At 40.5% G+C, this 27,428-nt stretch overlaps 2 protein-coding genes across 2 annotated transcripts; both read left to right on the top strand.

The window, feature by feature from the left end:
- Nucleotides 1–251: 251 nt before the first annotated feature.
- LOC145766096 (uncharacterized) lies at nucleotides 252–14,794 on the top strand. Its single transcript, XM_082577754.1, has 26 exons — nucleotides 252–477; nucleotides 661–821; nucleotides 1,137–1,296; nucleotides 1,394–1,574; nucleotides 2,207–2,424; nucleotides 3,718–3,900; nucleotides 4,001–4,093; nucleotides 4,447–4,618; nucleotides 5,185–5,270; nucleotides 5,401–5,562; nucleotides 5,852–6,005; nucleotides 6,276–6,395; nucleotides 6,569–6,744; nucleotides 6,983–7,149; nucleotides 7,354–7,541; nucleotides 7,913–8,032; nucleotides 9,269–9,349; nucleotides 9,864–10,028; nucleotides 10,849–10,957; nucleotides 11,411–11,522; nucleotides 11,721–11,849; nucleotides 12,242–12,375; nucleotides 12,828–12,950; nucleotides 13,040–13,187; nucleotides 13,320–13,500; nucleotides 14,200–14,794. Exons 1-26 carry the CDS (start codon nucleotides 274–276, stop codon nucleotides 14,268–14,270), a joined length of 3,798 nt encoding a protein of 1,265 aa, XP_082433880.1. The 5' UTR covers nucleotides 252–273; the 3' UTR covers nucleotides 14,271–14,794.
- Nucleotides 14,795–15,477: 683 nt separating this feature from the next.
- Nucleotides 15,478–26,699, top strand: LOC145766281 (uncharacterized). Its single transcript, XM_082577956.1, has 3 exons — nucleotides 15,478–15,651; nucleotides 16,076–16,214; nucleotides 26,583–26,699. Exons 1-3 carry the CDS (start codon nucleotides 15,508–15,510, stop codon nucleotides 26,687–26,689), a joined length of 390 nt encoding a protein of 129 aa, XP_082434082.1. The 5' UTR covers nucleotides 15,478–15,507; the 3' UTR covers nucleotides 26,690–26,699.
- The last annotated feature ends 729 nt before the right edge of the window (nucleotides 26,700–27,428 follow it).

The following is a 27,428-nucleotide window of genomic DNA, read 5'->3' as shown; positions in this document are numbered from 1 at the left end:
CCTAATTTTTCTTCTAAACAGAATTAATGAAACCTTTATCTTCTGCAGCTTTTGTTTGTATGGGATCATGAGCAACACATGCATTGCTCACAGCAAGACTTGGTACGCTTTTTAGTTTTGACTTTTAGACTGATCACACTTTCCAAGATGTTGATTCACCATTGTTGTTCCACTATAGCAAATCATGCTTAATCTAACATGAAAGTTTTCCTTTAGGTCATACGGTTTCTAGTGTTATGATTCAAATACTTTTTAGCTGCATTTGATTTCATCATGGCAAAGAACAATAAAATTTCTTTCATTGTGAATGGTGGAAACTACACAGTTACTGTTGATGATCCGACTGCATCGTTCAACTCATGGGTGCGCACCCAGCCCGGGTTGACAGGCACTAAAGTCATGTGTAAACAGGGAGGATGTGGGTGTTGCGTTGTTGCGCTTCAGCGACCATCACAAACCGCCATTGCTATAAACTCTGTGAGTGAAACTTTGTTGTGGAGTATTCTAAAAAGATTCTATACTTGCAATGATTTTTGAAAATTCATGTGTATAACTACAGGTATAGTTTGGTGATGATTATTACTGATGTAGTTGTAGCAAGGAATATTCTGTTATTATTTTCCCCTAGTGAGTGTCATAACAATTTCTTGCTTCTTATAGTGTTTGCTTCCACTCTGTTCAATTGATGGATGTTCCATCACAACAGTGGAAGGGATCGGGTCTCGACGAACCAAATTCAACCAAATTCAAACTAAGGTTGGGGAGTTAGGGGCAAGTCAGTGTGGATACTGCACCCCGGGCTTTGTTATGAGCATGCATAGGTGATTTATTTCAATGTTTTATGTACTTTGCAGATTTTCCATCTAGACTTCCTTACTATCAACCAGTGCAAGACAACCATAATAAATATCAATTTTTATTTGCAAAGGGTAACATTGTTTCTGGTGATTATTTTTTCAATTGAGTTTTCTTTCATTTTTGTAGTACCGTATTCCTTATTCTCTTTTACTTTTTGCAGTAATTATGTGCACCGCTATGGTATGGAATGTAGATCAACTTTGAAATGCAAATTATTGTGGTTTGGTTCAGTTTTCAGTTTAAGTGCAGTGTTGGGATTGCATTTTGTTCTTTTTCAGTTTACTTCAAGAAAAATCGTCCCCAACGAAGCAAAATATTGAAGATAATTTTGATGGAAACATCTGCCGCTGCACGGGATATCGCTCTATACTGGATGCTATGAAGTGCTTTGCTTGCGATGCTGATCCAAAAGTAAAAGAAAAATGCCGAGATATTGAGGTAGGTGCAGAACAATTATATCAGTTTAGCAGAAAAATACTTTCAAGCTTTGGATGAGTTAAGCTGCTCAATGTATTTCTTAAATCATGATTTGTAGGATATAGCTCCAAACAAGTGTGCCATGAAATCTCAAGCCAACCAGAAACTACGTTCATTTCAAGTATCAAGTGGAGGGAGCAGTTGGCTTCGACCTACATCGTTTGTTGAGTTGACCACTATCTTGGCATCATTGTACGAAAGTAGTTTGTACAAAATTGTGTGTGGAAACACTGGATCAGGTAGTCTTTTGTGAATATGTCTTTGTTTTTTCTGTCATTCTTTTTAATTCGACTGTTTTGATAATGGTATTGATTAATAAAACAGAATTTTAACGCAGCTGCCACATAATAGATTGTTTCCTACAAATGGCGCTATTCAATGCTTTGGGTAATTTATTAAAGAACCGTAGCTGAGCCACAAGGTGGTGCCAGACTGATTCTGTTTTAACGTAAGCTTTCTTTTGATGTTAATCGACGCAAAAATTATATTCATTCAATTAATGGAGCCAAAAAGCAGCCAGTACTGTATATCTTTTATCTAGACTAGAGCTGGCTATCTACTGAGATAGACTGCTCATTAAATGAATATATGTCACTTCTATATGTCATTTCCATTGAATATATGGCATATAATTTGGTTCAGATCTAGTTGATTCCAGAGCTAAGAAAAAATCAGAAAAAATCAAAATAAGATTCATGTCATGGCATTATCGTTAAAGAAAGACGCTTGGGTGTTTTCTAAGCTTTATGATCCTCACTATTACGCTTATCGTATCACTGTGAAGTAATAATAGTGTATTATTTAAGACTTTGTTCAAGACGTGATTACTTGTCTTATGTTACATACATAGTAATAGTTCTGTGCCACTTAGGTGTGTTTGAGTCAAATGAAATCGTCCAATTCTACATCGATGTTAGTTCTGTGGATGAATTTCTCACCATAACAAACAATGATGACGTGGTTGAGGTTGGAGCGTCGGTGACACTGAGTCGAATCATCGCTTTCCTCGCCGACAACTCCGCAGATTCACTGAGCTTTGCAGTGATTGCGTCTCATCTGAAGAAGGTGGCCAGCCGTCCTGTCCGAAACGTAAGTTTGTTGAACTTCCTTTGAGTATTGTTGGGCTGTTGGCAAACTATGAAACTATGAAGGGGTTGCTTTGTCTTCAACAATCACTGTTTGCTACCGATTTTGACATCTATGTCAGATAGAAATTTATTTTACTTCCAACCACCTTCATAGAAAGGTACCAGCAGACAGTTAATCTTGTTCTGTTAACGCCGATTCAACAAAACTTATCCTTGTGTGCAAACTACTTGTTCTTTGAGTAGCGCCAGTGTAGGCGCTTGGTTCATGGAATGTGTGAGGTGTAAATGGAAAAGATTCAAACCTTGTTAGTCAACCACACTGACTCCAACAATATTCGTTATAGCACATGACTAGAGAACTGTGTTCCGAAAGCTAGTGCAATTCGCTACTACCACAGCCAATCCGAAGTAAACAATGATCATGGTGCTAAAGGTGCGCCTACACGAGGAAGTGTTCTTGCTTACAAATTCTTACTTAAGCTGGTTTTTAAGCTTGTTTTGTCTACACTTGCAAACTAGATTGGAATCAACCAAGAAATATAGGGTGAAGTACGGTATATGAAATAGTATTCCATGCTGTTTTACGCTTTCGCTGCTCCACTTTTGCTTCGCTATTTTCTCACCCTAAACCCTTTTCTTCAGGGTTTAGGGCTAGAAAATGGCAAAGGTGAAGTTGTGAAGGCGTCATTCACACACTTCACTCCGTATTTTTGGTCGATTTCAATCTATGACGTCATGGCATTTTTGTCCAATAGACTTGTATACCAGCTCCCAATTTGGAATGGAAGCATTCAGACATGAAAGCATTCAGACACCTTGAGTGAAGTAGAAGTTAAAAACAGGTGTGGTCAGAGAATACTGATTGCATCCAATATCTACTGAGAACAGACGTGAAGTTTTGGCGCGAAAATATTTTCAAGCAAGAGAACTCGCTTAAGCGAGCGGTTCAGCTTAGTTGTACGCACTAGAGCGTATTTTTCTTGCGTACTCTCGCTTAAGTTTTAGTAAGCGACACTAAGCGCGATTGTCTTAGTTAAACAAACAAAAGTTGAGCTTGCTTAAGCAAGAAAACAGTCATCGTGTGGACGGACCTTGTAGCTCGGGCTGAAAGTGTGTTCTTAAGTCATGTGGACGCGCCTTAACAGCTGAAACCGAAACTCAATTTATTGCAATAAAAAGTTGTTGTGTGGGAATAAGAAAATTAACTATTGTCTCCTCCTGGTATATTGCAACAGAGTGTTCATTGGTTGAAGGAACAACTTGACCAAGGGGAACGTTTCCTTTCTTGTTCCAGGCTGCTTCCTGGGCCGGTAATGTGATGCTGAAGCATTCCCACAATGAGTTCCCATCTGATGTCTGTCTCCTTCTGGAAGCTTCCATGGCAAAGATCAACGTGTACGACATCGCCACTGGCGCTTACAGCGTCCACCAGATTTTCGGAGTTGGAGGAATACTCAATCTGGACATGAAGACAAAGGTGCATTGTGACGTGTGTCCACATGTTGTTCAATCCAATGTCAATCAAGTTCGCGTTGGTCCCACTACATCGATTGCTGAATTCTCGCATTGTTGATTAGATCCTGGTATCTGTGTCCATTCCCAAGATGAAAGATATGAAGATAAAGTCGCAAATGAAGATAAAGTCTTTTAAGGTCATGCCCAGATCGCAGGTACGCTCGTGGCTCGTTGTCCTTCCACCATTGTTTGGGTATTGTGACGACATCGTGCCAACGCCGAACATTTTACATCTTCGTTTGAACCTTTGCCATTCCAGGGGTCGAGGGGCTTTGCCTTTTACCACTCTTGGGCAGTGGCGGCGACTCGGTCTAGATGTTTGGGCAGGTGTCGAGTAGCCACTGAATTGATTCGTCATCCATTTCGTTCACCCATTTGTTACATCATAGTCACATTCGCATGACAACCGCTTTATGCTTCGAACTTTTTGGTTGGAACCTCTTCATCAAGTAAAAATTCTCACGATTCGAAGTTCACTCTCCGCACCTGAAGCTTCATTGTTTGGCAGAATTCCCTCGCTTACGTCAATGCCGCCTTCCACGCGACTATCTCCCCCGCCAAGGAGGAATTCGTCAAAACCATCATTGTGTTTGGGGGGATCGCTCCATTATTTTCCCGCGCTTATAAAACCGAAGATTATTTGGCCGGAAAGTCGATCAACTCCAACGAAACCTTGAAAGGTGAGTCGCGCGGTGACACTCGAGTTTAAAAAGTTTTAACAGTTTCGTACCTTACTCGTTCCCCACGGCTTTCCACCTGGTCGACGCCGTGTGCTCTTACCTGGAATTGATTAATTTGAATTGATGGAATCGTTTATGTTGTAAGGTCGCTTTCCGGTTGGTCAGATATTTGGATGCATTGATGCGTGACAATCGTTTTTACATCCTTTTAAACAAACACGTTGAAAGGCGGCCGTGAATCGTTACGTCATTGAAGGGAGAATGCTGTTGGGGACCGTTCATTTTCAACTCAGTCGTCCCTTGCTTCTCTTTACAGATTGTTGCGTGTTTTATTTGATGGTTTCTTGTTGGTGAGGTTTTGTAGATGATGATACTTAGCCGCAAATTCCTTCAACGCCAAAATGGCTTTTAAACATTAATTCAAGTTTTCTGGACAAATATTGATCTGTAAAAATTCACCCTTGACACTGCACTCATTCAACAAGGTCTCTGTGGCGGGTGCTGCCCACCCCTGTCTCGAGCAAACATTGAGGTTGCGTCATCCATGAATGTTTGTTTGTGTTTAGGAGCCCTTCAAGTTCTCTCTCGAGAGGTCAAAGTTCATTGTGACGATACCTACCGGCGCCACCTTGCGGCAGGATTGCTTTACAAAGTAAATTCCCTTGACCACTTTGGTAACAAATATTTTTACATTGAAACTATTTCATTTGCAAGTCACAGCATGTTTGCATCTCAACTACCTTTAACACTGGTTCAGTCAACAAACTATTTTCTTTCTTCAGTTTTATCTTTCCCTTTGTGACGTCAGCCAGCTCAGGCCTGGTGTCGCGAGTGGGGGAAGCGAATTGGTTCGGCCCGTATCCAGTGGCAAGCAAACCTTCACCCCTGATCCCAGCACCTACCCCGTGTCCCAGCACATCCCAAAACTGTCGGGTCAACTTCAGGTGGGTTCTTGAGATGATGTCATGAAAATCTTGGTCTGTATCTGAGTTGTTGTAAATCTTAACGAAAATTTTGAACTGGCTGCTTTGGTCGACGAATCATTGTAGTCCAACTATTCTTGCATAGCTATCCCCACAACGGGTTACTCTCACGGCGTTATCACCTGGAGGTGTTGGCCAGCTGCAGTTTAAGAAGTTAGGATCTGTGGAATTCATAAAAGTTCTCAAAAACAATGAAGATGTTTCCCATGCAGCAAGTAGCTACATTTTCACTGACCCCCCTCTGTTTCAGGCCGCGGGGGAGGCCTACTACATGAGCGACCGGCCCAGGACCAGTGACGAATTACATTGTGACGTGGTAATGGCGAAGCTGTGTAACGCTTACATTGACGTCATCGATACATCAGTCGCCCGGACAATGGAGGGATTTGTTGACGTCATAACAAGTAGATGGTTGAATGTTTAGGAAATGTTCTCCTACTTTCAAGCACTGCTATGTTTACCACAAGTCATGAAATTGGATGATTTTGTTATAAAACTTTTCTCGTATCACCTCAAGCCACCGCGATCCTTCCACCGATCGATGAATAATTTTATCCCAGTTTTTTAAAACTCCCTAAGGATATGACGTTGTTGCGAGGTTTGCATGGAGGATGTGACGTTGTGGTCAGGTTTGCAAGTACCTGGCTGCATGATCGTTGCGTTTTGCGTTCCAGGAGACAACTTCCCATCCGGGGTGAGGAATGCTTGCCTGGGGGATGATGACCCCACCCAGCCCATCATCGCCCCCGATTACGTGGCCTACGCCGGACAAGTTGTCGCCATAGCGATTGCAGGTAAGACTGACGTCATCAATCAGCTTTCTTCTCTCCTCTCGACCACAACCTCCTCCGTCCAGTCATGCATGGTAGTATCTGTTATGTCATAAGCCCGCACTTTGCGCGGTCTTACTGCCACCGGGTGTTCAGGTTTCTAACAATCCCCTCAACAGCCCCCTCCTTGTGTTCAGAATCCCCAACCCAAGCATCGCGCATAGCCGCTGCTATCACTGTGACGTACAAGGACGCTAAGAAGCCTATCATAACCACTAGCGACGCTATCGAGCAGCAATCGTTCTACGACTTGCATATACCGGATTTCGAAGTTGGAAACCCTGACGAAGCGATCAACTTGTCCAAGCACGTGGTAAGGACGCGATGTGATCATTGCGACTATGTGTCTGTGAAATCAATGTTGAGGTTTTATGACGTCAACAATGGAATCGGAGCGTCGATATCGCTCTTTCCGACATCAAATTTGACGATCAGTTGGCTGATGATAAAATCCATAGCTGTGAATTGTCTTTGAAAAGTTACAGGGAGCGGGTGAGTTAAAGTTTTGAACAGTTTCAACTTTAATGTTTTGCAACAGCATCTTCTTCCAGGTGACTGGTGAGATTGACTTAGGCCAGCAGTACCACTTCTACATGGAGACGCATCTCTGTAGAGCCGAGTGCACGGAGGAGAGCGGTTTCAATCTGGAATCCTCTACACAGACGCAGATCGGGGTCCAAAACGCCGTCTCCTACGCTTTCAACGTCCCCTGCAACAAGTGACGTCATAATGTTATACTGTGACTAACAATCTGTCTCGTTTGGTAGTCACGCAATACCTCTGTGTTGAGGTTTCGTCAGAGTAGCCGGCTGACTTTCAGATGTAAACTGCTAGAATTTAACCAGCGCGGTAGGCGTCACTTGTGTGTGGCTCTGGTTGAGTCGGCCCTGGAGGATTGTGACGTCAACAAAAGTGTGTTCAGGATTGAAGTTAGCACCAAGCGGCTCGGAGGGGCCTACGGGGGCAAGTCGTCCGGATCTCAGATGACGTCATGTGTGGCCGCGCTTGCTGCTTACGTCACCAATCGTCCTGTCCGTTTCCATGCCGACCTGAAGACCTGTATGACCATGTTGGGGGCGAGGACCCCATATCGGGCCACATACAAACTTGGTAAGTGAGCAACAAGGAGGAGTAGGTTATGAAATGTTTCATCTCTTTAGAAGTTTGTCAAACAGGTAGAGCGGTAACCCAAACAGCAAAATCCGTCATTTTTACATTGATTCAACGTCTGAGAACAAACCACTCACGCAGGCCCGATCACTCTGCTGTCGGTTTTATCACCGGTAGTTATTCCGGTATATTATAGTTATTAGTAGTTATTCTATCCGTTTGATGGCAGTGCGGAATCTAGAGCTATCCAGCTACGGACTGTCGTGCCTGCTGGGCTAAAGTAGTTTAGTTTTTGCTCACTATTGTACCAACCTTCCACCATGCTGGATACTTCTATCAAAACCTCCAAGTGATGGCAGTTTGTTGTGTAGGCTTCAACGAGGACGGGATTATGCAGGGAGTGGAATGTTCCATGTATGCCAATAGCGGGTGCAGTTCCAACGATGGAGAGGTGAATAACCCCGCCTTGATACTCAATTGGGCGGACAGCGGTAAGAGGGTTGTTTCACTCACAAACATGCACTTCCCAAAGTTCGGTTTATATTTCGTCATTTAATGTCTGTACCAGAGGTGTACGGAGTCACATTTTCAAGACTCCTGCTCCAACTCCGAAGTCTGTGACTCCAATCCACTCCTGCTCCAGATATTTTGTGGATATTGACTCCAAACTCCAATTCGACTCCGAACGCAAAGCATATACCACAACTCAGGATTTTTATACTAAAATGTATGCTTTCCCTAGCCCATGTCATGAAAAGAATAGTTTTGAAAGAAAAAAATACTGATTGGAACAGAAAAACATCAAATGCACCATTAGTTTTCATAAGCATTATATATTTCTTAAACATTACACACAGAACAAAACCAATATTTTGCGTGCCATCCTTCGTGGCACTACTTACACAACTCTTCGCAACAGAAAAAAATAAATGTTAGACTACTAATACTACAATTTATAATACCGATCTGGTAAGCAAGAGACTAGAAAGTCCTGCTACTTATTCAAAACAAAGATAAAATTTACGGATAAAGCAGATAACTGCCTTCTTTTTTTGTTTATGGTGTTGCTACACAAGCTAAATGTATTTTTAGTTAGCGAGCTAACTTTTCAATTAGAAGGAAAGGTGATGACTCTGTGAGCATTGCATTCAATGCTAACTTATGCACAAGTGCATTGCATTCAATGCTAACATGCGCACAAGTGCATTGCATTCAGTGCTAGCATGCGCACAAGTGCATTGCATTAAATGCTAACATGCGCACAAGTGCATTGCATTCAGTGCTAGCATGCGCACAAGTGCATTGCATTCACTGTTAACATGCACACATGTGCATTGCATTCAATGCTAACATGCGCACAAGTGCACTGCATTCAATGCTAACATGCGCGCAAGTGCATTGCATTCAATGCTAACATTCGCACAAGTGCACTGCATTCAATGCTAACATGCGCACAAGTGCATTGCATTCAATGCTAACATGCGCACAAGTGCATTGCATTCAATGTTAACATGCGCACAAGTGCATTGCATTCAGTGCCAACATGCGCTCAAGTGCATTGCATTCAATGATAACATGCGCACATATGCATTGCATTCAATGCTAACACGCGCACAAACGAAGTTTCATCCACAAATGTTAAATGAACCTTGTCTTTGGGGATTCAATTATTACGTTGTTGAAGTTTCATTACTGGCCTCAATAGAGTTGTTAATTTTTTACTTCAGCTTACTTCTGTGGCAACCGTCGGTACACATGCTTCATGCTGAAGACCAACACCGCGTCATCCACGTGGTGTAGAGGACCAGGTAGGACGCCTGCTGTTGGTCTACTCGCTGACGTTTAATGTCGATTGAATCCTCATAAATGAAAATAGGCTTTCCAATGCAAGACCTCCATACTGTGCCTTGAGGTAGCGCGAGCCGCATGCCTTCCCATGACAGCGTTGCCCGATGATTTTTTCATAGTAATGTTTCTCCGATTGCCATAGTATGTTTATCGTCACCTGGATTCGAACCCAGAGTCTCTAGTTCATGGGAAGGTTCTGCGCTTGTTCGTTGTCCCTTCATTCTCTTGATAATTCTATTGAATAACAATCCATCTTCGTTGGTTGGACCATCAACTTCCATTATTGCACTCATTAAGTCCTCTTTGTCCTAAGTTAGTTATGTACGAACGTTACGTTTTAAAGGATCGACTTCATGGTGTGATACTTTCTACTGAATACCTATTGTTTAAAACTATGCCAAATGGTCACGTGACTTCCCGTTCATACCAGAAATGGTCCTACCTACGTCATCGTAATGATGATTTAATTCACAGGCACTCTCCAGTTAACCGCCTTCGCCGATCTCATGATTGAGCACGCGGCCAGCTACCTCGGTAAGGATCCCATAGATGTCAAGTACGCCAATCTGTACAAGCATGGTCAACCAAACCTAGCCGGAGAGCCGCTCCTTTACTGCAACATCCGGGAGGTCTACAACGGTGGGTGGAGCTTCGATCGATGTTGTAGTTTTTGAAGACAATGGTGAATTTTAATAATTTGTGTTCAAATCCTTCATGTTTTATGACTGGTTGAATAATCCAGTTCTTTGTCGTATCTAGGCTTACGCCCCCGGTAGTTGAAGATTTACATTAAGTGGACAGGAAGGCAAGTAAACCAATTTTCGTGTCCACCTTCAGGCATACCTTTAAGTGTCCTGCCAGAGACACAGCCGCATGCTCTTGAGCGGTGTCGAACTGGCGTCCTTTCGAAGGCCGCACCAAAGCTCTCACCACTCGGCTGTGCAGCTGACAATAATCCATTGATGTAGAGTGAGGAAGACTCAACAGAGGTATAGAGATATTGATGGCAATGAGAGGTGTTGAGGTTATGGAAGAGAACAAGCAAAACAAGCGTCAAGCTGTCATATTGCGCATCGAGAAGACAAAACGAGTTTTTCAATTTGATCCAAACTATGAAGCCAGTTACGTCACAATCGTTCTCATTCGAACTTATTCAAATAAGTCGTCTGAGAGCAGGAAGTGACGTTGATTACGTAGATGGTTTCCGTCCTTTCCTTTATATTGTTGAGTTGATGAATGCGCAGGTCATTTCATGTCAGACAACAGACTCACTAATAATGTGCAAGGTCCTCTAGATAGGTGGCCATTCAGCGAAAGGAGGGCGCTTGAAATCGCTCCAGCTACGTTTTGTTTTGCTCTCAAGTAACTAGATGGAAAGTAACGTTATCCAATGTAGATATTTGGTGATAACTGCTGAATGAACAACCCCAACCCTAAAGTTTCACTACAACATCCACAGAACTTCTTGAGAAATACGAGATCAAGACGCGACAGAAATCAATCGAAAGTTTCAACCAAGTCAACCTTTGGAAGAAGAAGGGACTGGCTGTCACCCCCATGAAGTATTGGTGGGTCGTGGGGGTGCTTGTGAAATTGTGAATGTTTTCTGCTTTAGATGGTCACTCCTCGCAGTCTTCCTTGCTTAAGGCTTTCAGCGACTGACTCTGCTGAATAGCAATGGACGTTCATCATCTAAATTCTGTTCTGTCCTCACTAAAACTTCACTCTTCGTCTTGCTGCCGCACAATATGGCAGGGCGCACACAACTTCGATTGACTTTTTCCTTTATTTTTACTAAAAATTTGCTTCCGTATAGCACTTCCTCACATTTCTTGAACTTTGCTTCCAAGCCAATCGATCTCAATGCATTTACGTGCAATGTATGGATGCACAATGTGTATAAGGTATGCATAATTGCATAATGCATATTGCATAATGATGATGTGTATTGCTGTGCAGTCGCTCTGACCTTGCTCAGTATGTTGTGTTGTGTTCATGACATTCAAATAATTTTCTCACAGGCTTTCAACCGACTACCCCGCGTACAGCGTCCTGGTGTCCATATACGGACAGGACGGGACTGTGGTCGTCTCACACGGGGGTATCGAGTGTGGGCAAGGGATCAACACTAAGGTCTGTTTACACTATCACAGTAAAGTTGGTGTGTTCAGTGTGGAAGTTCCTGTTGACTTGTCAGTCCAATTTGAAGCTGATACTACTTTGTCAAATGAATTAAATTGGAAAGTTACTTTTGCGTAATTTAATTGTCTCTTAACGTTGAAGTGATGTAGACGCGGCAGCATTTGTTGACCTGATTGTACTACCCACTAGGTGGCGCAAACGGCCGCTTATAAACTGGGAATCCCCGTTTCCATGGTGATGGTACAGCGAACCAACACCATCACCTCAGCAAACAGCCAGTACACCGGCAGCAGTCTGACCAGTGAGGCGGTGTGCAAGGTTAGTAGATTGTTAGTCAAGCAACGTTTTATTACGTAATGTCTAATTGTCTATTCTATAACCGTGGTTTTCCAGAGTGTTCATTATCCTTTACTGATTGAACGACTCCGTGACTCGAGTGTGTCACCTTGGAAACCCCCCCTCTTTAGTTTATGGACAGAGTCGTCGGCATTTCGAGTTGCTTTCATTTTATTGATGACGTAATGCTATTGATGTTTCTTTTCTACACAAAATTCTCTTTCCGTTCATGTTGAAAAAAAGAAGCTCTTTCGTTTCGAGCAAAAAAGTTCTGCCAGCTCTAACTTCTAAAAACGATTAGTCGATGATAGATGATTGCACACCCCTGTGTAATGGGGTTGTACCTTGCTGCAACAATGCTTTCTTGTTTTTAGTCTTTGATTGGCTGTTGCGATATCCTGAACTTCCGAATTGCACCAATGAGAGAGAAGGCGAGGACTGACATCTCATGGAAGGATTTGATAACAAGATGCGTCTACCAGAACATCGAACTCAGCGCCACGTATACGTATGTAATGTGTATGCTTCTGTTCGCTCGACAAATTGTTTCCAACAGGTTCTACCAGGAACCTGGTCACGAGGGAGCTTGGGAGAACAATCCTCCACTAAAACTTTATTTTGCCCCCCCTCCCCCCTGTTCTTAATGTTATTACAAAGTTTTAATGATATAGCATTACATGTTAAATGATAAATGTTTGGCTGCATTCAGTAGCCATCTTTTTAAACAAACTATTTGTTTCAAATATTTAAATCTTTGCTCCCCAGCAGTTACTTTTGCCTCTCTGAAATTTTCTTTCTAGCTACGTCACTTGATGTGCTGGTGGTGATCTTAGTGATGACGTTTCATTTCCACGCTGCGGCTCAACCTTCAGCAAACAAAGAAATACAAGAATGAGCGAGGCTGGTACTCCTGGCGCCACCACGCGGATCGATAATTTTTCTTCCGATCTAATTTTGCAGGAGCCCGCCATCTAGCGGCGCCTACTTATCTTTCGGCGTCACCGCTGCCGAGGTGGAATATGACGTCATAACCGGGGAGCGACAGGTGCTGCAGGTGGACACTGTGTTTGACTGCGGGATCAGGTTGGTTAAAGTTATACAAACGTACGTTCCATAAAAGTTTGCTGCATGCTTCCTCAAGGTTTGTCACACAGAGAGAAACGTTATTTCAGTTTGAACCCCAGCGTGGACATCGGACAAATCGAGGGAGCGTTCGTCATGGGAATGGGGTTCTGGTTGAGTGAGCAGATGCTTTATGACGAAGACAGTGGTCAATTGACCAGCAACGACACATGGACTTACCATCCTCCCGTCTCCAAGGTAACTCATGTTGGACCAGCGTTGAGTTTATTTTGTATCTCACTTAAAAGTCTTTTGAGGGATTCTGAGGATGCGCATCATTGTCCGAAGCGCTTCCTTGAACTTTCCTGATGACGTGACGTATCTCTGCAGGATATTCCGGTGACCTGGAACATCGACCTTCTCAAGGAGGCCCCCAATCCCGTTGGGGTACTCAGGTCCAAGGCCAGTGGAGAGCCACCGCTATGCATGTCGCTAGTGGTCGCCCTAGCGCTCAAGAGGGCTGTGGAAGCATCGAGGCGTGACCGGGCTAAGAACCGGTACTTCCCCCTACGTAAGTTGACGCATTGTTCACATCATCTAGTAATGTAGATATTCGCTCTTGGTAGCGAGTTCGAACCTCGCTCCCAAGCGATTGTTCATCATCATCATTGAGTTCCTTCTGCATTTAATTTTGTCCATTTAGTGAGTGATGTTTGTTGTCCAAATCATTTTTGGTCCTGCCTTTGTTTCTTTTACCGTTGATCTTCCTTTTTATTAATGATCTTTGTAGCGAGTTTTGCCTTATTCTTTGTGTTTTCCAAATGTAGTTCTTGCAATTTCTATCCGTCTTAGAATTTCATGGTCACACTTACCATCTTCAGTTATTAAATGTCCAAGATAGGAAAAAGATTTTACTTTTTGTATATATTTATTGTCAATTATAATTTGGAGTAACTTACTGGAGAGTCTGGTGATTTTGAGATTATCATTGATTGATTTTTTCAGCATTAATTTTCATATTAAATTCTTTACTAATTGAGTTAACATTGTCCAATATTTCTTGAAGATCTTCTTGTGATTCAGCCAACAGAACAGTATCATCAGCATAGCGTAAAGTTGTTATGTTCAAGCCGCCAACTTTTACCCCTTTCATATCATCAATGGGTCGAAAAATCATTTCTGTAGGCTATATAAATTAAAAAGACATGGAGAAAGTGCACATCTTCGTTACTCGACCACATTTAAACAACAAACCTCTTTATCTCCACAGCCACTCCTGCCACTGTCGGTGCCCTTCACAACTCCTTAGAGCTCGACCCCCTCGTCGACTTCACTCTATGACGTCACTGACTACCACTTCAATCCCAAATCATTATTCTGATCGCGCCTTCAAGGTTGTGATGCTTTTGCTAATCAAGTTTAAATTTATCACGTCACAAATACATATCGACGTCATCACACAGACCTTCATTGAAATACTGGTTTGTTTTTCTTGCGCATGTGTTTGCGGGCAAGACAGGTGCGTTGGTCGCAAGAAACAAAAATTCGCTGGACTGAATTATCTTGGAGTAAAGTTAAACATAATCGTTCGAAGCCCCTCATGTGGGTTTGTTCCTAGTAGTGACAGGGCCGTGTGAGCACCGGCCACTATCTTTAGTGATGATTCTTAAAGGGGCAGACAAGTCTATTTTCAAATGCAAATTGAGAGTTGAAATACATAAAGGAGATATTCAAAAACACGTTGCACATGTTTTTATGAAAAAATACTCATTTGTTCTCACGCAATCTTAAAACAAAGTTTTGGTTTTTCAATTCGAACATTCACCGCATCAAGTGTTGTCGAAATGAAATATTTGCTTGCGTGACGTCATAACCAGAGTTTTGCAAAAACATTTTGCTGGTTTAAGGTGTGGTATGCAGCTGTAGATAAGGTTTGAGGCGTTTGCAGCAGTAGATAAGATTATCGCAAGTAACAATTTTAGTTCAGATTTAGTGTATTGTAGCTTTGATATTAGATTACATCATTTTAGAGACCACACTACGCATTTACACTAGGCCTTGCACTGTTTGCAGGAAACAAGCAAATGCCTTTATTTTGCTTCAGTGCTACAGTATGATTTTGAAGGGATTTAATAACGTGAGGTTTAGACAGTTAAGGGTTGTAGAGGCTTGAATTTATTTATTTTTCATGTTTGTGTGCATAACAGGCCTATCAGACAGGCTAAACTAGTAGTAGTAGCCTATGCCCACCTCAATATACATGCTTTCCCAGTGCTATACTGACACTGTGCATGAATAGATTAAGCTAAACCTGTTACAGTTTTGTACTCATCATGACAAGTCGATGTGTTGTATATGACTGTTCAGTGTTCTTCTATGGATAAAATGTCTCTGTTCAAATTTCCAAAAAATCATACAAGAAAATTGAAATGGGACAAGTTTCTAAACGCCACAAGAGTAGCCTATGGCCAGGAGCAACAGAGACCAGCATAATAATGCCGACTCCATTTCAAGGAAACAGATTTTCAAAATCTTCAATTTAACATGGGACTTGCCACACAGCTTAAATTAAACCGCAATGCATGCCCTTCAATTTTTTCCAAAAAAATCCATTTCAACAACTCTGCAACCTTTGGAGTCAAGGTCCAGTGGGGAGACAACTCCGCAACAAAATTCCAATCCATCTATACGACCGGCTGTCAGGAAACATCAAGTTCTTGAAGTAATTTTGAGTTAACAATTATGTTACTACTTGTTTGTTATAAAGTGCCGTACATAAGTTGGGGAATGGGGAGTAGGCCTACTGTACCATCCTTGAGAAATTGTTTTTCATATAACTTAGAATATCTGCCGGCTAGGCCTATTACATTTTAGTTGCTGCCTGCTGGTATGCTATAGCGATTCCTAGCTACATGTAATTTTAAAATGACCCATCTATAACTCACCAAGTGTATTAACAAAAACAAGTTCTTGACAAACTGTTGTTAATTTCATTTACTGGCTAGCACTACCTATAACGTTGTAAATAAAGAAGCTGAAAACACTGAATTACAGGAAGATGCAACCGTGATGTAACAGTGCATAAATGTGAGTTTTCTTTATTGCTGTCATTGTGCTGTTTTGTAATGTGCTTCTTGTGTTCATAGCTGTCCTGGTATTCTGATGGGTCATGCGGTCATGCCAAACAGAAATCGTTATTTGTAATGCCGCAACACAATATGACATATCAGATTTTTGTGTTTGTTTGTCAAAAGGATGCCATGAAGCCAAGGAGTGTGGCGAAAGGTAAGAAATTTTAACTCTATAATAAACTAACATATGAAATAACGGGTGGCGACGATGTCGTCCCTCGTCGATGTCGTCCCCTCATACATCGGGACGCGCAATTATTTACATAAAATTGAACATCTGGCAACACTGCTTTCAAGGAACGACATTGGCATGGGATGACATCGGGGAACAGTGTGTTCAGGGGACGACATCGGTGTCATCCTGAAATAACAGCGGTGCTTTGCTTGACTTTGAATATGTTTATTGCAGCAACTCAGACAAATCCACCAGTATCAACACAATCTGTAGGTGTGACATGACGTCATGACATGCAACTTGCAAGAAAGAAAACAAAGTCCACCAGATGTCCTTAGGCTACGTTTACATGACGTTTCATTGCGCCCGAAATGAAAGATTTCCACATCGGTAGTTTTGGCAGAAATGAAGCCGATATCAAGTGGTTGCGGCTATGTAAACACGCTGCAATGAGATCCTAGCAATGAAATTAGCCCTAGTAGTTTCTAGTTTGATTATAGTCAGTTAACCGGTAGTGTAGTAATTTGTAGTGTAGCTAGGGATGGGCAAAATAGAAGAATAAGCTATTCTAGAATTATTCTAGAATAATTTACGAATTTAGAATTTCGAATACCTATTCTAGAATAATTATTTTAACTTCAGAAAATGTCAAAAAGCTTTGTTTTTATTCTGGTTTTATTGAAGACAATTAATGAAAAGTGGCAACTAAACGAAAAACAACAGTAGCTGCGTTGGAGAGCAAGTTTTTGTGGCAGTGAAGAATGTTTAAAGCTTCTAAATGCTCTCCAGTGAGCCGCAATCGCAGTTTTGATGCTGTTAATCCAGTATTCGAGAAGGATCTTTCTGAGGATGCAGGAGTGGCTAAATACTTCCTTGCAAGATCAAACAACCGCGAGGACTTTTCTTGATTTTTGTTTCACCATTCAATTGCATCGCTGTATGGCACTTTTGCCTTAAGGTAGGATCGGTTTTCTTCGGCAACTCAAAGCTGTTCGTTGTCGTCGTTACTTGATGCTGAAGTATTCGTCGCTTCAACACCGGAGCTCAATAGATCACAGATTTCATTGGATTGCTGCATTGTTGCGGAACTTCCGACACTAGGTGTAGCGGTAGCCTCACCCAGAGTTGAATTTATTGTGTTCCATTCGTACGATGAAAATAGATGCAAATCCACAGCACAACGATCTTCCGACGTCTACAAACCGCACTGGCAAAGAAAGCTGGCTAGCCGTTTTCGCTAGAGCGACTAGCTATCGCTGAGCCGAATGTAATGGATGGGCAAAAAATTGATAAAAAAATATGGTAGTCTTTAAAGTGGATATTTTAATTTCGGTTTGGAAAATTCGATTCGAAATGTCATTTCAATTCGAATAATTAGATATTCGGATTGCAACAATTCGAAATTCTATATTGCCCATCCCTAATAGCACGTTAAAAGAACTTGAACATAAGTTAACATAAATAATATAGTTTTGTTTTTGAAGTCATAATAATAGAATTTTACCGCTAGTCTAGAATATTGGTTGTGCTTTAGAACCAGCCAGATATGCTGCAAAGTGTAGGCTATTAGGAAAGGAGAACTTGAGAATTACATCAGTGCAATAGGTGTCGTGTAATTTACGTTGTATGCTACAGTAGAAACTCCTGCCGCGTTCCACGCATAATGCCTTTGGCCAACGCAACTGTTCAGTTGGCGCTCCCACTCTGTTTACTTGCTTGTTATGTTGAGGTGCGGTTTAGGTTGATAATCTTATTGTCTGAAGTACTAAGCTTAATTCATTTGTTTATATTTATTTAGATGTTCCATTTAGTTTGTTAAAGCTAATATAAGCTTGCGTAATAAAGTATGTATTAGTTCACGACAATTTAACAAACTAATTGAAGATGAATAGCAAGTTTATAAAGCCCAGTTTGTTCAGCGCTGATCCCAACTCTAGTCAAGCTAGTAAAGAGTGGAAACATTGGCATCGAACATTCGCGAATTTTCTTGCAGCATTTCCAGCTGAACCAGAGATCAGTGATGACGATAAACTGCGATGTTTGATCGCCCACGTTGATAAGGATGTTTACGATTACATTAGTGAATGTAATACTTATGAGCTTGCAATAAGAACTTTAGAAAGATTATACGTGAAACCAAATAATCTCATATTTGCCAGACATTTTCTAATGACGTGCAAACAACAGGCAGAACAGTCATTAGATGATTATGTATTAAACTTGAAGCGGCTATCTCGAGATTGCAATTATAAAGCCGTAACCGCGGAAGTTTGCCGCAATGAAGCGATTCGTGACGCTTTGATATCAGGGATATTGTCTGCATCAATACGTCAAAGACTCTTGGAAAATATTAGAGAAGAGACCATAACCCTCGATGCTATTTTTAATCAAGCTCGCTCATTAGATATTGCTCAGAAAAATTCTGATGCCTTTCTAGTTTCAAATCAACAGCAAACCTACTGTCAAGGAAACACATCAACATTTGCCAACACGATACAGTGTTCTCAGAGAGAATCGGCTGAACAAGAGATTTCTTTGCGTGAAAGACTTCCATTAAATGAAAGTTGTGCTGCAGCTGACTTGAAGAAAAAATGCTCCCACTGTGGCTGTCCTGACAATCATGGAAGAGAAAGATGCCCTGCGAAGAACAGTAAGTGCTATAAGTGTGGTTATCTTGGTCATTATGCAAGAGAGTGTCGTTCTCGTAGAAAACGAATTTCACAAAATCCGTCTAGTGCTTCTTTATTCTCCTTACATTCTGCTCCAAATAAAGTTAACTACACTGTGTGTATTAACGGTGTTACTGCAAGAGCACTTGTGGACACGGGTTCTACCCTAAGTCATGTGAGCAAACATTTTGCTTTAAAGAATGCAATTCCTATCGAACCGGAGTTTAATGAAATTGGTTTGGCCGTGAATAAAAAAACTTCACAAAGCGATGGATTTTCTACTGTTAGCCTAAAGCTTACTTTCAAAGACGTGAATACGATAAAGTGAAACTTATCGTGCTTGATAATTTGTTAACGGACGTTATTCTGGGGCAGGACTTCTTGGCTCAGCATAAGCACGTAAAAATTAACTTTGGAGGTAGCGAAGCTCCTTTGTATCTGGGGGCACTAAAATGCGTGAAAACGGATATTTGTCCAAGATTGTTTCAACATTTATCGCCCAACTGTAAGCCTATTGTGACTAAGTCCAGAAAGCAGTCTGCTGCTAACGAAAGGTTTATAACTGAAACTATACAAAAAGATCTTCAGCAAGGTGTAATTGAGCCAAGCACTGCACCATGGCGAGCTCAAGTAATTGTGGTATCTGGAGAAAATCACAGGAAAAGAATGTGCATTGATTACAGTCAAACTATCAATAAGTTTACGTTGTTAGACGGATATCCATTGCCTAACATGCAAAATTTGGTCAACAAGATTGCTCACTATTCATTTTTTAGCACATTGGATCTGAAAAGTGCATACCATCAAGTTGAAATTCCTGTGGAAGATCGGCCTTATACAGCTTTTGAAGCCAATGGTAGATTGTATCAAAGCAAAAGACTATCGTTTGGATTAACAAATGCTGTAGCCTACCTTGGTTTCAAAGAATTGTTGACAATATCATCGAGAGCAATGATTGTAAAGGCACATTTGCTTATTTGGACAATATTACCGTGTGCGGTAAGACAAAGGAAGAACATGATGAAAACCTTCAGCATTTCTTAACAGTTGCAAACAAGTGCAATCTCACTTTCAATAATGACAAGTGCACCTACTCCACAGACAAGATGAACTTACTGGGGTATGAAATAAGTAATGGCGGTTTAAGCCCTGATCGCGAAAGAGTGAAGTCGTTATTAGAAATGCCGGTTCCAACCTCAGCCAAAGAGCTACGACGAATTATTGGTCTTATGGCATATTATGCTCGATGGATACCGCAATATTCGGACAAAATAAAACCGCTTGTTGATAGTAATTAGGTTTCCCCTGAGTGATCAAGCTATCTCGTGTTTTAACGAACTGCGGCAAGTCTTGGCAGAAGCTACTTTGAAGATAATAGATGAAAACTTGCCCCTTTCAGTCGAAACTGATGCCTCGGATATTGCGTTGTCCGCAATATTACATCAGGCGGGAAGGCCTGTGGCGTTTTTTTCTCGGACCCTGAATTCGAACGAAAAGCGATATTCCAGTATCGAAAAAGAAGCTACTGCCATAATAGAAGCGGTTCGAAAGTGGTCACATTTCCTTTTAGGCAGACATTTTACTTTGATCACTGATCAAAATTCAGTTGCTTTTATGTTCGACCACAGAAGAAGAGGAAAAGTAAAAAACGACAAGATAATGCGTTGGCGAGTCGAATTGGCACAGTATTCGTATGATATCGTGTATCGCGAAGGCAAACTTAACGTGGCATCTGATGCTTTATCTCGTGCGTATTGTGCCAGTACAACTGGGAACACACTGAAAGAAATTCATGAAAATTTGTGTCATCCGGGAGTTGTGAGAATGCAACATTTTGTAAGAACAATGAATTTGCCATACTCGATAGATGATGTGAAAAGATTGGTCACAAATTGCAAAGTTTGTTGTGAAGTGAAGCCAAGGTTTTACAAACCTCCAAAAGCTACATTGATTAAAGCAACGCAACCATTTGAACGCTTGAGTATTGACTTTAAAGGACCATTGCCGTCAAATACTAAAAATCATTTCTTTTTAACTGTTGTTGATGAATTTTCGCGTTTCCCCTTTGTTTTTCCTTGTAGTAACACTACTTCTCATACTGTAATTATTTGTTTGAAATCTTTGTTCAACATGTTTGGTATGCCAGCCGTAGTGCATAGTGATAATGCAAAATGCTTTATATCCAAAGATATAAAACAGTTCTTAAGTGAGAGAGGCATATCCACAACACATTCGTCAGTGTATAATCCGCGTGGCAATTCACAGTGTGAACGTTATAATGGTGTTGTTTGGAATGCAATTAAGTTAGCTCTTCGTACTAAAAATTTAGAAATTTCACAATGGGAATTAGTTGTTCCAGAAGTATTGCATTCACTTCGATCGTTATTGTGCACATCCACAAATGAAACGCCTCACGAAAGACTTTTTAATTTTCCACGACGTTCAACTTTTGGGTTATGTGTACCTTCGTGGTTGACTGAAGAAGACAAGGTACTGGTAAAACGTTTTGTACGTAACAAGTACGATCCACTAGTGGACGAGGTTCAACTTGTGAATGCAAATCCAAACTATGCTGTGGTAAAGTTCCCAAATGGAAGGGAAGCAACTGTATCTGCCAGAGACTTGGCAGCGCCAGGACGAGACTTTGCCGACCCCGTCAACCCTGCTGAAGTGGAGAAATCGAATGAAGTGAACTCCAGAATTAGAAATGTTTCTGATGACGTCGAACGTGAAATTACCTGTGAGAGGAGCTCTGCAGACGATGGTGCGCTTATTAACACGCAACCTATTGAACCTAATGTTGAATTGCAAACACAGAAAAACTGGCGTTCTGTTCGTATAAAAAACCCGCCAAAAAGGCTGAACTACAATTGAGCGTTTGTGTATTTATTGTACTGTAATTTTATGAAGGGGTGAATGTCGTGTAATTTACGTTGTATGCTACAGTAGAAACTCCTGCCGCGTTCCACGCATAATGCCTTTGGCCAACGCAACTGTTCAGTTGGCGCTCCCACTCTGTTTACTTGCTTGTTATGTTGAGGTGCGGTTCAGGTTGATAATCTTATTGTCTGAAGTACTAAGCTTAATTCATTTGTTTATATTTATTTAGATGTTCCATTTAGTTTGTTAAAGCTAATATAAGCTTGCGTAATAAAGTATGTATTAGTTCACGACACGACATAGCTTTATATTTGTAAAGTCATGATGATATAGCCTACGTTTTCAATTGGGACTAGTCTAGAATGTTGGCTGTTTTTTTAGACTGAGCACAAAAACTTATTGTCAATGTCATCTGTAATCATCATTTAAGACATGAATTGGACTGGTGCACTACTAAAGAGCAAATAATTAAAATTAAGCTAGTCCATGCTTGAAGAACACAAGTAAATTTGCTCTGAACTTGTGATGTCAGTCTATTGACCCAAAAGAATTTTAAAAACACTTGTGCTGTTTCAGTACTGGTTAATGTACCCTTTGGAATTGCATGTTTTATTGTAGATTTTTTTGGGTAGGAGAACCAACTTTATTTTCAGCGCACTCAGTAGCCTAGTTGCAGGCGCGAAAAGCACTCATGCGTAGGGGCTGTATTCCTTTCGCCCGAAACCAAAAGCCGCCGCAAAGAGATGGCATGTGAACAAAACCTTTTTCACGCCGCTTTGAGATTTCATTTCGGTCATTTTCATTTCGCCTATCAAACTCCCAAGAAACAAGAATGGCTTTGCAAGACCAAATCGGTGCTGGTATAGCATCAGCCGTCTTGGTCAGTGACGTCATGAAAAAGTGTGACGTCATGCAAAAACGCAACTATTTTTAGGAAGGGTGCAAAAACACGGAAAAAAAGTAAAAGCGGAATGAGAGAGAGAGAAACCTAATCCGCCACCCTGGTCAACATGACGTCACAAAACGGACGCAACTACTACATAAGGGGTGAAAAAAAAGATGCTGAAAAGCGGCGGAATGAAGGTGATAAAGCGGAATGGATATGGAATTTTTGACAATTTTACTGTGTTTTCACACTACAAAACGGGCAATCGTCGTTCAAACGTAGCCGCTCGGCGACACTTTTTTCCAATGCATTGTAAAGGCGAATCGATCCTTATTCAGTATAAGCCACCTCCTGTTTGCTGTGATCGATAAATAGTGCTTCCACTAAACTTGCTGTAGTTTTCTCGTTTCTGCTCGGATTTTAACAATTTTGCCATCGTTGGAAAGCACGATCATACATCTACACGAATCAATTGGCTACAAATCCAGAACAAGACAGTACTAACTTTATCTTGTAATGACTTAAACTTCACCAACTTGTACCGATTCTCAGCAATTTAATTTTTACAATAAAATCATTAATATTCTGCAAATGGAAAGAGTATGTCTTGCTTTATTCACCTGAAAAGTTTCAGGTTTATATCTCATCTACCAAACGAGCAATCATCGTTCAAACTTAACCGCCCAGCAAAGCTTATTTTCAATGCATTGTAAAGGCGAATCGATCCTTATTCAGTATACGCCAGTGGCGGCTCGTGGTATTTATAACAGGGGGTGCTGCAACCGGAGGTAGCCTATACGTGAAAAAGCGAGCGCAAAATCTGCGATGCCAAGCTAAGGGGTATGGGGAATGCGCCCCATAAAATTTGACCTTATTTTAGTGGTATTTCGTGCATTCTGAGGCTATTTGAGCAGTTAAAACTGCCACGGTATGCATTTTTCAGAAATTAGCTTGAGCAAGGCTTTGATTTTGAACTGCAGTGTTTTGCGAACGGTAGGCTAGGCCTAACTGCTAGAAAAAAAATCAAAACATGAAATTTGTTGCATTTTCAACAGTCTTTTACAATATGTTTACAAATTTTGTGTATTTTTTTGTGAAAATGACTAAAATTTCTGACAAACTACAAAAATGTTGTGTGTTTTCTTTTATTTCTTTGTTTCGGTTTAGATGTCTGAAAAAAACCTTTAAACTGCGGTAAACTTTACCGCTAGATGTCAGGCAAGTGTTAAGCTTTCTACGTTGTCACGGTGATATTTATGGGTCACCGATGCCTTATACGCGAAGAAAGAACCACATAAACTTCACTTTGCACAAAAAAATTCTCTATAAATGATTGAAAACAGCAGAAAAAATTCAAACACAAACCTAATAATTTTTTTCAACTTTTAGACAATACAAGCCTCCTTCTTTCTAAAAAAGTAAGACCCATGTAGTTTGGCAAACAAAAACCAGAGTTATGGTGATTGCAAACAGTGTGTAATGTTTAGGGCTTGGGCCCTTTAAAAAGCTTGTGGCAGTTGAAGGGTTACTCCTGATGTTCAACAAGTTTAAATAGGCTGTTTTAGCATGTGAACTTTGGCCTTAGCTTATTATCGTAAGTTAGCAATGAACCTAGGTGTAACAACAATAATGATAATTTAATTCAATTCCATTCAATTTTATTTTTGCTGCTGGCGCAAATATGTACAGAACGGCAAAGTAAACATACTAATTTAACACCAACAAAAGGGAAAGATGGCAAAACCCAAAAGTTTAAAATATACATCGATAAAACAGTAGGCTACCGGTACTAGCTAAACTACCACTATCTTGAAATTGTACAGCAACCAAACCTAGTCTAAGCTTTATGTTTTTGTGCAGAAAGCAAAGCACATTAGTCTAACCATGTAACAGCATAAGTCGCAGCCACCCAATATCGTGCTTGAAAACGATGAAGTGTACTTGCTACAGTAACTAGCCTCACCAGCAACTGCAAGATTTGCAGTTCGGAATTGTGGGATTTTAAAGCAACCTCAACCAAAAATGACGTCACAATTTATCTTTGTTCTTCTTTTATAAGATCGCAACTGCAGAGCTTGCAGTTCAGAGCTTCCAAATATAAAAGAGCAGTACTAACTTTATTTTATTAAGTTTGAACGATGATTGCTCGTTTGGTAGATGAGATATAAACCTGAAACTTTTCAGGTAAATAAAGCAAGACATACTCTTTCCATTTGCAGAATATTAATGATTTTATTGTAAAAATTAAATTGCTGAGAATTGGTGCAATTTGGCGAAGTTTAAGTTATCACAAGATAAAGTTAGTACTTTGTGCTTGTGTTTAATTGATTCGGGTAGATATATAATTGTACTTTCCAACGATGGTAAAATTGTTAAAATCCGAGCAGAAACGAGAAAACTACAGCAAGTTTAGTGGAAGCACTATTTACCGATCACTGCAAACAGGGGGTGGCGTATACTGAATAAGGATCGATTCGCCTTTACAATGCATTGAAAAAAAGCTTCGTCGAGCGTCTACGTTTGAACGACGATTGCTCGTTTGGTAGATGACATATAAAAATGAAACTTTTCAGGTAAATAAAGCAAGACATACTCTATCAATTTGCAAAATATTAATGATTTTATTGTAAAAATTAAATTGCTGAGAATTGGTACAAGTTGGTGAAGTTTAAGTTATTACAAGATAAAGTTAGTGCTTACTTTGTGCTTGTGTTTAATTGATTCGGGTAGATATATAATTGTACTTTCCAACGATGGCAAAATTGTTAAAATCCGAGCAGAAATGAGAAAACTACAGCACTTTCAGTGGAAGGACTATTTACCGATCACTGCAAACAGGGGGTGGCGTATACTGAATAAGGTTCGATTCGCCTTTACAATGCATTGGAAAAAAGCTTTGCTGGGCGGTTAAGTTTGAACGACGATTGCTCGTTTGGTAGATGAGATATCAATCTGAAACTTTTCAGGTGCATAAAGCAAGACATACTCTTTCCATTTGCAGAATATTAATGATTTTATTGTAAAAATTAAATTGCTGAGAATCGGTACAAGTTGGTGAAGTTTAAGTTATTACAAGATAAAGATAGTACTTGTTTTGGATTTGTAGCCAATTGATTCGGGTAGATGTATGATTGTGCTTTCCAACGATGGCAAAATTGTTAAAATCCGAGCAGAAACAAGAAAACTACAGCAAGTTTAGTGGAAGCACTATTTATCGATCACAGCAAACAGGGGGTGGCGTATACTGAATAAGGATCGATTTGCCTTTACAATGCATTGGAAAAAAGTGTCGCCGAGCCGCTACGTTAAATTTTATGTCATTCTAGGTAGTTATATTCAACACTCGACGTTGGTTTAATGTTTTTATTGTAAAAACACAGTAAAATTGTCAAAAAATCCATATCCATTCCGCTTTATCACCTTCATTCCGCCGTTTTTCAGCATCCTTTTTTTCACCCCTTATGTAGTAGTTGCGTCCGTTTTGTGACGTCATGTTGACTAGAGTGGCGGATTCTGGTACCCGGTCAGTTGGTCGAAAGGACAATTGATAGACAGGACGTTACGTCGACAGAACGATTCATTTTAGGGTTAGTTAACTAACCTTAACCCTATCTCTAACCCTAAAATGAATCGTCGTCGACCTAACGTCCTGTCGACCAACTGTCTTGTCGACCAATTGTCCTGTCGACCAATCGACCGTGCACCGCGGATTCTACACTTGCACCGAAAAGTTCAAGCCAATAAATAGTACAAGGCTACGAGTAAAAACATTTTTAGCAACAATATTACAATACAAAAATAATCACAATTTAAAAAAAGGTATAGGCCTATTGTTCTGTCATTAAACAAATGGCTGTTGATTTTTAACTATTTGTAGTGAATAGTGCCTTCAGCTTTCTCATTTCTGCTTAGATCGTTGGAAATCACGATGCTTCATCTACCCGAATAAATTAATTGCCAAGGTGATTCGATCATTGTTCATCATAAGCCGCCACCCGTTTGCTGTGATCGGTGAATAGTGCCTCCACCAAATATGCTGTAGCTTTCTCATTTCTGCTCGGATTTTAACAATTTTGCCATCGTTGGAAAGCACGATCATACATCTACACGAATGGATTAATTGCCAGTCTAAAGTAGGCATTATATTTATGTAGCGCTAACTTAAACTTTACTAATTTGTACCAATTCTTAGCAATTCAATTTTTAAAATAAAAATACCAAACCAACACAAATTAAAAGAGTATGTCTTGCTTTATTTACCTAACAACTTTCACGTTTATATATATGTATGTTATCTACAAGACGAGAAATCGTTGTTCAAACGTAATCGCTCGACGAAGCTTTTCACCAAAACAATGCAAACACAAAGCGATCAATTTCGAGTGTTCATTATACGCCGCCCACAGTTTGATGTGATCAGTGAATACTGCCTCCACCAAATGTGCTGTAACTTTCTCATTTCTGCTCGGATTAAAGAAATTTTACCATTGTTGGAAAGCACCAAACTGCATCTATCCGAATTAATTGGTTGCAAGTTTAAAGTATGCATTATATTGATCTAGCGCTAACTTAAACTTTACTATTTTGTACCAATTCTCAGAAATTCAATTTTTACAATAAAAATACCAAACCAACACAAATTAAAAAAGTATATCTTGCTTTATTTATCTAAAAACTTTCACGTATATATGTTATTTACAAGACGAGCAATCGCTGTTCAATTGTAACCGCTCGACGAAGCTTTTTTCCAATGCATTC

Source organism: Aplidium turbinatum, chromosome 3 (genome assembly GCF_918807975.1).
Source record: "Aplidium turbinatum chromosome 3, kaAplTurb1.1, whole genome shotgun sequence".
Classification (NCBI taxonomy): domain Eukaryota; kingdom Metazoa; phylum Chordata; class Ascidiacea; order Aplousobranchia; family Polyclinidae; genus Aplidium; species Aplidium turbinatum.
This window is presented reverse-complemented; position numbering and strand designations above follow the sequence as displayed.

Coding starts and splice junctions, on each gene's coding strand:
- LOC145766096 (XM_082577754.1), top strand. CDS start 274: ATGGCAAAGAACAATAAAATTTCTTTCATTGTGAATGGTGGAAACTAC. Junction 1,575..2,206: donor GTGTGGAAACACTGGATCAG/GTAGTCTTTTGT, acceptor TGTGCCACTTAG/GTGTGTTTGAGTCAAATGAA. Junction 7,542..7,912: donor TCGGGCCACATACAAACTTG/GTAAGTGAGCAA, acceptor TTTGTTGTGTAG/GCTTCAACGAGGACGGGATT.
- LOC145766281 (XM_082577956.1), top strand. CDS start 15,508: ATGCATGCCCTTCAATTTTTTCCAAAAAAATCCATTTCAACAACTCTG. Junction 15,652..16,075: donor GGAAACATCAAGTTCTTGAA/GTAATTTTGAGT, acceptor TTGTGTTCATAG/CTGTCCTGGTATTCTGATGG. Junction 16,215..26,582: donor GCCAAGGAGTGTGGCGAAAG/GTAAGAAATTTT, acceptor ATTTCTGCTTAG/ATCGTTGGAAATCACGATGC.